The 10,262-nt window shown below is 34.0% G+C and overlaps 1 protein-coding gene across 1 annotated transcript; it reads right to left on the reverse strand.

Moving 5' to 3' along the window:
• Positions 1–749: 749 nt before the first annotated feature.
• LOC118263435 (calumenin-B) lies at positions 750–9,741 on the reverse strand. Its single transcript, XM_050705450.1, has 7 exons — positions 9,575–9,741; positions 9,200–9,422; positions 7,057–7,216; positions 5,602–5,728; positions 4,198–4,319; positions 3,566–3,681; positions 750–2,669 (listed from the first exon to the last, which is right to left on the reverse strand). The coding sequence occupies exons 2-7, from the start codon at positions 9,415–9,417 to the stop codon at positions 2,444–2,446; spliced, it is 969 nt and encodes a 322-aa protein (XP_050561407.1). The 5' UTR covers positions 9,418–9,422; positions 9,575–9,741; the 3' UTR covers positions 750–2,443.
• Positions 9,742–10,262: the final 521 nt, after the last annotated feature.

A 10,262-nucleotide genomic window follows, 5' to 3' on the forward strand; every position in this document is an offset into this window, starting at 1 on the left:
TGCCGATTTCGACTACAGCTATTAGGCTGATTACTTTTTTTAGTTACATAGTTTAAGAGCTTTGGTGTTTAGCTCATACACGGCTAGAAGTGTTAATACTATTTAATTTAGCATAATATTTCAGAAACTATTTCTATTTCACAAATATTTTAAACACAGTAAATACCAAAAAGATATTTTGCTGAAATTGTAATTGGTAATTTATTGCTTGTTTTCCATCGATATTAATTAAAAAATAATATGTATAGCATTTTAGTCGCTATTGCAGATCATCTGAGGGGACTATTCTATACAGTGCCGATTTACGATCGAGTAGTGATCTACCCGACTACTTAGCCCTGGCGCCCTCTAGTGTCACAATAGGCAGCCAATTTGAAACTTGGCACCTCAGTCAAGTACGAGAAGTAGATAATCGAAAAATGATCCAAGAAAAATACTTTCAATCAATACGTTAGCAATTTAAAGTTTCCTACTACATTTCTGATACCTCCCTTCCTAATCAATCTTCCCAATCCCCGGTTCCTCAACAACCCTACCACCACTAAATCCACATACAAGCAATCGATCTTCTGATTACAATCGATTGCTTACCATCAGGTGTTTTATCTTCTCGTTTACCGGCTTATATCATAAAAAAAAACCTCTAGTATTGCAAGTGTAGTAAGACTATGGTATCTACTTACCAACAACATGCTACCAAAGAATACCAGAATTATAAAATGACCTCCAAAATAATTAAAACACAGTAATAGTCGAAAAAAATATTTATTCCGTTATGAATATAAGCTGTCATTACAATACGTAGTCATTAATACATTATTGTACTTTGCAGAACAAATATATGAACACAATGCATCAGTTAGAATTAAAATGTTATTGCTTTACACCTAATTATAATCAAACGATATCTTATTACTCTTATAATGTTAAGTACCGATCACTTATAATACGGGGTAGGGGAAATGCAGCATATAGTTCAAAGGGCTAAATAGACTCGTTAACATAGCATATTTTAACCAATACCATTTATATGACTGCATGGTTGACGCGGTAGTAGGCATTCCTGCACGGAGCAACTCTTTGCTCCACTGGGTTCCACAAATTGTTGCTTTAGGTCTGGGTCTCATGTGTATGTAAAATTGTATGTTGATGAACGAACTACAAATCGCGCTCGGCAATTACACTTGTGACTACTCGACCAGCAGCTCGATAGACATCGTGTACGTATTTGAGATTCTAATAGAGATTAATGATTTTCAACTTTATTACTACACCGTAAAATTGAAAATCTATTAAATAAATTCCCGAGTCAATTGCAGCCTAGCTAAATAATCCGCATATTTTTATACAACTTAATCTCAGCGAATCTTAACTACCCATCCATAATTGGTTTTCTTTAAATTACGAAGCTAAAAAAATCTACAAATAAATGCCCGATTCTGGAATGTTCAACAGATTTCTCAAAAATAAATGCATAAAAAATATCCATCATTTCCTGCATTTCCTCTACCCAATATCAAAAAATACGTATAATACAAAAAATATTAATTTTAATAAATGCAAATAAATACGTACATAGATAAAAACATACAATAAAAAAATATTTCAATGCAATGCACGAAAAAAATACAATAGTAAGTAATAAAAAAAATCAGAAAATATTCTAGATCATTCGACAGATTATTATTTATTGTAGTTTTCACTGGAACCTAACTTTGGTTTTGTTGTTAGAAACTAAGATACTTAAAAACTAAGTTATTTATTAACAAAGTAGTAATGCCACAGAGATTCGATATTAAATAGCTAAGTCTATGCAGTATAAAAAGTATGCAAAAGCAACTTGAACCTTCTTGGATAAAAAAATACAGATCTGACATTGACACTTCAAAAGTTTGTTAATCTGTGCTGCAAATGTTACCAGCCTCAAAATATAAAATTTTGTATCACATTAGATAAAAACGTTAATTACTCATTAACATTGTTTAATAGCTTTCCTAAATAATAGCTGCATGGAACTTTTAGAGTAAAATGAATAAAATAAAGAAAATGATTGTAGAAACGATGATGTGGGCAACTAAATACGTAAGTTACTTAATGTACGGATTATTACAATATTCGAGAAGATTCCTTTGTTTATATCAAAAACGAGACTATTTCAATTCAATACATTTTCTACTCTTTGTATGGAAGACTTCGGACTGGCTGAAAACTTCAACACTTTCTTCTTATTCTTATTTTAAACAACGTTCCTGAGTAAAACGGCTACAGTAATGCCAACAAGACGAAATTAATCCCCTCACACAATAATAAACCTTATTACTTTAGGAACTAAGTTGAGTTTCAAAGAACCAACTGAAGGATTAATGAAAAGTGAACTATGTTACACGATGGTAAGGTTCATTTTCAAAAGACATCTCGTCTCGTTGACTTTACTCTACCTTATTTAGAACTCGTCGTGGCGAGCGAGTGCTTCACCGAAATCTGTGGCTTGGGAGCCTACAAATAGGTCGTATTTTTCTAAGATCTCGTCTTTAGTGAGTTTCTCATCGGCATCCGTGTCTGCCTCGAAGACTAAATGTCTCGCTTCTGCTTCAGCGTGGTCGAACTCTGGAGGTGCGATCCAATCTTTCACTTCGTTCTCATCCATGAAACCGTCCTTGTTTGTGTCTCTGTTGAAAAAGATAATATTGTTATGAATTTGTTACAGTCTTCAACATAAAAAAGCCAATTTACAGCAAAAATACGTTCGTCCCCATCACACTACAAATTTTGCAAAACAGGAACATAAGTATAATAGAATCAAATTAATGCGACACATCAAACAACTAATTAAGCATGTACCTACTTAGTGGTACACTTCGATAACAATCCACCACACAACATCAATAAACCAGACCACAAATTCCCAATGCCATTTATACATATAAAAAAATAGAGCAACAAAAATGTATGTTAATCAACTGACTGAGTGGCCAGTGTCAATACATTCAATGGAACTAAATTGATATCATTGCGGTAACCGGCGCCAATTCATTGGCGTGATTTGTTCAGTTATTCTACAAGCGAATGACTGTTGCAAAAGAGCAATGAACTATTTAGTATGAGATACTTTATGTTTGTGTGTTTGGATGTTTCAAGTATTTTATTTTTCTAGCATATTTTTGGCTACTAAGGGACAATTCAGTAATAATATTCCATTTTGAACTTTCGAAATTACCTGTATGTGAATTTGTTAAAATAAATGCATTGAGTTTGACACAGTTTTTATCAGGAATAAGAAGCACATTAAACGTGACTTACTTATGACAAGTTAATCTACGAATCCTATGCAATAAGCCTATTGCCTTTTGTCTATACACTTTCACAAAAAAATCGCGCCTAAAATCCATTAACTGGGGCTAAGAAAAGACTTTTCAAAGAAAATTTCCCATATGTAGAAGGCATCTTTTTTAAGGACTTATTAGGCGTGATAGTCTAGTTCTAAAGATTTAAACTATTCTATACTACTTCTATTTACATTTAAACTATTCTATTCCTCTAAAATGTGTAGATGTGACCAACTAACCTGTATCCATTGAACTGCTCCCTCTCCTGTTTGACCCAGTCGGGCTCGTCCTCGTCCTCGCCGTCCTCGGGCTTGTACATGTCGCCGATGTACTCCTCCAGAGACACCTTACCGTCCTGCAATATTGAGATACATCTTTTAATATTTTGTGATTGCAAACTTACCAAGTTATATGGAAACAGTAACTCATCATTATCATCGTAATTTAGACTCTATGAAGTATAAAGAATTATCTGCATCGTTGGTTCAATATCCGTAAAGATGATTATCGAGTAAGGAAGCTCAGTACCAGTTTGCTTTGTCTAACCAACCAATCAGAGCGTCGGCGCTCTCGTTTGGATCCTGTTAAACGTAAAACAAACTCGTACTAAGAGTACGGGATCCTATTTAGGTTATAATTTCGCTGTGGTTGTAGATATCCCAGTAATTAAATGGAGGCTAGAATTGTGTCTGATGTAACTATTTCTTTAGGTAGGATTCGTGTCGTCCCTACTAAAAATAGGTAGCGCAGTGGGATCACCACCCAAAAGAACAATTTAGTCTACATCTTCGCTCTAAACCGAAAGCTCAACCACTATGGAACAGTTACATCTCAATGATTCTAATACAATTATATAACGTGTTATAATTACATGATCTTTATCAATGTCCTCCATGGTCTCCAAAACGACCACGTCCCTCATTTCCGAGTGATCCTCCGGGTGAAGGAAGGCCGCGAACTCTGTCTGGTTCAACGCGTCGTTCTGGTCCGCATCTGAAGCATTAAACACACATTATAATGGCAAAACTTTATATATAGTTTAGTACGGTATTTGCTATGGCGTTAGATATTCATGCCACGTAAATTATCAAAATATTGTGTTGTTGATCTAGTCGCAAGTAATTTCTTAAGTTCTACTATAATGTAGAACTTTAAGAGTTCGATCGTCGAACCAGATAGATTATTTTGTAACTATCAATTCGAGAGATAGAAGTGAATCGCGATCCGCCCTGTCATTGGTTGTGAGAATAATCTTGACCAATGACGAGCAACAATAGCTTAGCTATAGAGGTTCAACCTACTACCAAAAAGGAGATTATGTCAATCGTAGAGGAGGCTGATTATCCAGCAGTCGACTGTCACGGCCTGTTCAATTAATGATTTCAAAATCCTCTTCAACAACTCTGCTCTGATTGGTTGGTTCATTCGAGCCGGCCAATCAGCTCTCGTTTCGATTACTTTAAACGTAATGCAAACTCGTACTAAGGGTACTGAATTTTAATCAAGCTCGTCTTATTAATACAATGGATCTATCAACACAACTAGCGAAAAGGCCACTTCCATAAATCCTTCAGACAATAACAAACTTTATCCTCTATCTATCGCAATTATTCATAAAATACCTTCCAATTACCTACTACAGCAATCACAGAAATTACCAACACGTAGGGCAAGGTATAACAATGACTATTTAACGCCTACAAGCCCAACAATGACCCATTTCCTTCAATTGGCTCGGTACTGCCAATAACAATAAACAGGTCATAGAATACACGTACCTATGTATGTAATATGTATGTATGCCTTACGCAACGCACGCACTTAAATGCATATTTCTACCGTAATGTTTCGTAGTAAAGCTATGTTTAGACGTAAGTTTTCTGCGCGACTTTTGCTTGCGTGTCGATGCTATATCTTATTTCTTATACAGTACTAGTATATAAAGCTGAAGAGTTTGTCTGTTTGTGTTTGTTTAATCTCTAAAACTACTGGTTCGATATGAAAAATTGTTATATTAGTTATTCCAATTATTGAGAATACTTCACGCTACGACCAATACGAGCCAAGCAGAGCGAATGAAACAACAGATAGTCTACAATAAACTCTATTAGGCTTAAACATCATTAGTCGAGTGGTTGCAACCGCGCCTTAAGCCTCATGTAATGCTAGTCCTCTAGTACCTTTAAACCTTTGCAAAAATAAAGACTTTAAAACTTAGCAATGCAACCTTTCGTTCGGTATATAAAATTAATTTTCTGAATAGAATTATTCTTACCGGCGTAAGTCCACCTCCTGCGATCTCTCTTCAGAAGGTTGGAGTATGTGAAACCTTCGCTGTTGGGAGTCTTCAGCTCCTTGGGGTCCATCTCATCCATGAAGCCGTAGACATTCTTTCTGTATGCCTGTCGATATAGGAATGCAGGATTAATACTTCATTTTGAACGTTATTTCAAAGGAACCTTAAGCAAACTACATATTGAGAAAGTACTTTAACGAAAATTCCTCTATCCTTTTCATTATAACTTTCGTGAGATATACTAAATTAATTGTGTTATCAGCTTACACACTTAACTGTTTGACGACGAACAGTACAGTAGCAGTGCGACAATCGCCGCACCGCCGTGTGTCGCGAAATGCTACTCATGAATAAGAGCCTCCAGCATTACTTGAAACTAGTCGAATTCCTCGTCAAACAGTTCACGGGGGACATAGGATGGGATATCTCTACCCCATGTATTTAGTCTAAAACATAATTAATTTCCCAAATATAGCTGTCCTATTTCCATTCACAAAGCAGGCATAATAACAAAATTAATTATGACAAAAAGGAACACGATAAGAGCTTGAGATAAGCATAAAACTAAACTTTGATAACGTCATGTCTCTCGTTATCGCGTTTAAAAACTGACGTGTCTGTACACAATAGATGCCTATAATTAAATGGTATATGAACATTTCAACATGTTATGCTTAATTAATTTCAACTTTATAATCAACGGGGCAGAGATTAAATTCAATTGTTAGTGGAATTTTTAAGCGTCGCTAATTACAACGCATTGTTATTTAATTACTTGAATGAATCCTACGAATTTTATATTTTGCTGTGCCCGATAGGGTCCATAATTGTAACTAAATACTGTATTTTCTAACACCTATATATATTATGGATGCAATAAATACTTGAATACTTAAATTATGTCTACAATAAAAAATGTATTGAAAGCCTCTTTGCGAAAACATTGTGAAACAATAGTAACGTATTCATTGGGCAGTCACAAATGCAACTGTTGAATACAAATGCGATCTACAGGTAATGTAAAGAGCTATTTTGTTGTGATCTTAGCAAATCACCAATAAAACTTCACAGGTATAAAGTATCTCAAATATCTACCTACGAGCCTTTTCTTTTCCTTGCCTTTTGTCAATGAGGGCTACCGTTTTTATCCTAAAGGGAATTGCCTAGTGTGAAACCAGTGGACATACAATTTTTGACGTCTACAGTGATTTACTAAAAATCACGTACATTAATGGAAAAAAGCTCTACTAGTTTCGAGTTACAGAGGGACTCTTCATCATGAGCAGCGCTGTAGGCTACTCGACGTCGCTGGGTCTAATTTAGTATGTCTCACGATAGTTATTACAAAAAAGTCTACAGTGATTTGACAAACAGACATCACACTACATACCTGTCTTTATTCTAGTATAAAACATATATATGCTATTCTCTCACCTCCCAAGGAATGACTTCATCATTATTAGGGTTGTGCTGTCTCCAGTGGCGGTCGACATCCTCATTGATGTACCGTTTCTGCGTGTATCTGATCCAATCCTTTAGTTCCACTAGCGAAACGAACCCATCCTTGTCCCCGTCAATCTTGTCCACGATGATTCTAGAAGGATTCAATCAAATTATTCACAGTCGCGCCTTGATAGCGAGGTCACTCAACTTTCGGAGATTATTTTTTATGTAGGTACCGATATATTGTGCTGCTTAATGTATGGTTCTGTATGTTAATAGGTAAGATATTGTTAAATTTTATTTCGTAAATAATAAGGATTAATTTCACACAATAATGTTATGTAGTAATACACAATCATCGGTAGTACAAAATACAATTGATCTGTACATAATGGGAATAGAAATCGCAAAGCTAAGAATACCGTTTTTTTAACTGTGACTTAAGTTGTTCTCTAGAGATACATCATTGTATTATTTATACACATTACTAGCTACTGTGAGTGGCTTTTCTGGTCTTAACAAAATAAATATTATTGAACCTATGTGTAATTTGTATATCTCAGTCTAATTTTCATCAGATCCCTTCAATAATTCTAATGTAAAAGAGTAAAAATAACAGTATTTTATAGTCTAAAAGCTTTTACATTTACTATTATATTAAAAAGGATGTCCTGTGGTCTCAGATCTCTGATATCAATGCATGTGGTTTCCTATTTCAAATTCTATTATTTGAATTACACTTAAAAACAAACTTTAAATATATGCAGAGTAACCACATTTTTAAATGCACCTGGACAAATATTGCTTTACCTAATCAAGGCACACTGTGTACCTATATAATGCTTAATTGCAAACCTATGTTGCTATGCTAATTGAAATCTGATAACAATTTTTACTGTTCCCATATAAACATTGAATTACAAGATTTATTACACACACATTAAAAGCTAATCGAGTTGACTTGATTAAATGATTTTTGTTTAATTTCATTTGATTTTAAGTGACTAAGATGTTCATAAATAAAGATATATTTTTTAATCAATCTCTATTGATTTATTTAAGACTTCTTGACACCTAAAACAGTATATCAAATTACAGTATGTAACTGTACTTAAGACACTTACTAGCTTCCATGCTTATCTTTACGATATTTGCAATGCAATTTCATCAGCATTATCTGAGAAATTCCAAATTAAAAACTTTATTTCAGCACATTTGAGGATGTTGCAATTGCAATCATGGAACTAATATCTTAGTCAATATAATTCTGAATTAATGACAATCATGTACTTAATTCTTAATAAGTAGTTTACTTGGTAAAAACATAATATTTGGTTCGGTTTCTCAAAAAATATTTTAATGGACAACCAACATGACTACACTTAGAAAACACTAACGCAATAAGAACTCAGAAATAAAGTACAAGTTATAGCCAAAAACTAAATTACATTCAATATTATACAGTAACAGTTTTATCTCAAAAACTTTAAAAAGTTATATGTATTAAAAGATAGGTGTTTTAAAAATAGCAAACATGTATACACAGAGTGTTTGAACTGTTATCTGCTAGTTAACTAACCCACATTGTGTGGGTGAGATCATTGACACACTGAGATAATCTTAAGATGCAGGAAATTACATGATTTCTTCTCAATAGAAGTTACTGGAACATGGAACTAATTTTTTTGGATTGTACTATTAGTTACATTGTACTAGCTAGTCACATTTAAAAGTGTTTTTTTTTTTATTTTGTAATTTTAAATTAGAATATGATTTATTTATTAAGTTTCTCTATTTTAAGTTTCTACTCCAAATTATTTTAAGATTTTAAAGTGGTTGTCCTTCCTGTTACATGCATTAAAGAAAATAAAATAATAGCACATTGTTTTCATCCATTTTTTACCCTACACTGCTATGTTGATCAACTTAATTTATTACACTAATTTAATATTATAAACTTTTAAGTTAAATTTCATCACAAATTATTATGATAAAAAAATTATAATGGTAAATAATAATAATTAACAAATTAGGTTTACCATTCTAAACTTATCAAGTTACTGCCAAAATAGTGAGCAGAGAGTACACAGCAAAATTTTACGTAAAAAAATAAATTTAAAAAGTTATCACTCACCCCAATCTCCTTTTGCTCTCCTCAGGAGGCAGCTGATCAAATGTTTTGGCCTGATCTTCGCCTAAAAAGGCATCGTGGTCAAACTGCTTATTATGGTGCTCGTTTTTGAAGTGTTCGGCCTCCGATAGCCGGTCCATAATCCTCTTTGTTTCTTCAGGAGTCGGCACGCCGGCAAACACAGCCGACACGGCCAAAGCAACAAACAGTGATCTCAACATTTTATCTGTTTAAGGACAATATAAAATCTTCTTAAAATCAAAACACTAATTAAAATTCTATTAAATTCGTCTCATTAAAATGTATGTTGCAAATTCATAAGTTAAATAAACACTACTGGAGTATGCGCTCCGCTAAACTAATCATTGGGACACGTACCCGTTGGTTGCTGCCACGTCAACACGACCACGTTAACTTCCTCGTTCCCGGAATGATAAAACAATCGGGATGAATATTATCGGATCGGAACAGAATCGCTGGAGCACAAGCCGAACGAGAGAAGCACAAAACGCGAGATGCTGCGATTTTTTACGTTCCGAAACCTACAATAAACACTTCTGTCAAAACAATGTTAATTTTTATTAAATATCTAGACTATACAATATAATCAGTAATAGCATGGATATATTTACAAAAAACAGTAACTTATAAATATAAACATGATGCATTAAATTAAATAATAAATAAAACTCATACATTTATTTAGTTACTACACTTTATTAAAAAGTTTTGTAATTAATGTTTCGGAACAAATCTGTCACTTCTGACAGAATGACAGGAAATGAGAATGGCAAGTACTCAATACAGATAACAAATAATACACACCTACAAATTCAGAGTTCTTTTTAACTAAAGATTTTCGTTTCTAAAAAAGCTATGAATCCAAAATGCTATCTAATAGGTTTAGGTCAGTGGGTAGCCTTAGGGGCATTAAGCAGTGGCAGGGCTTGAAATACTACACCTGAACACCCAGTGCCGGCGATAGGGGGCGTGATGGGGCGATGGCCCAAGGTGACAAATTCAGGGGGGCGCCGATGCCGCCGCCGATGGTATTCGTATAAAACTA

This window comes from Spodoptera frugiperda, chromosome 27 (assembly GCF_023101765.2).
Source record: "Spodoptera frugiperda isolate SF20-4 chromosome 27, AGI-APGP_CSIRO_Sfru_2.0, whole genome shotgun sequence".
Classification (NCBI taxonomy): Eukaryota; Metazoa; Arthropoda; class Insecta; order Lepidoptera; family Noctuidae; genus Spodoptera; species Spodoptera frugiperda.

Bases quoted from the DNA above. Each gene is read 5' to 3' on its own strand.
- LOC118263435 (XM_050705450.1), bottom strand. From the start codon at position 9,417: ATGTTGAGATCACTGTTTGTTGCTTTGGCCGTGTCGGCTGTGTTTGCC. The intron at 4,320-5,601 runs GTAAGAATAATT...TTAATGCTTCAG, and splicing joins CAGGAGGTGGACTTACGCCG to ATGCGGACCAGAACGACGCG. The intron at 3,682-4,197 runs GTAATTATAACA...TCAATATTGCAG, and splicing joins AGGACATTGATAAAGATCAT to GACGGTAAGGTGTCTCTGGA.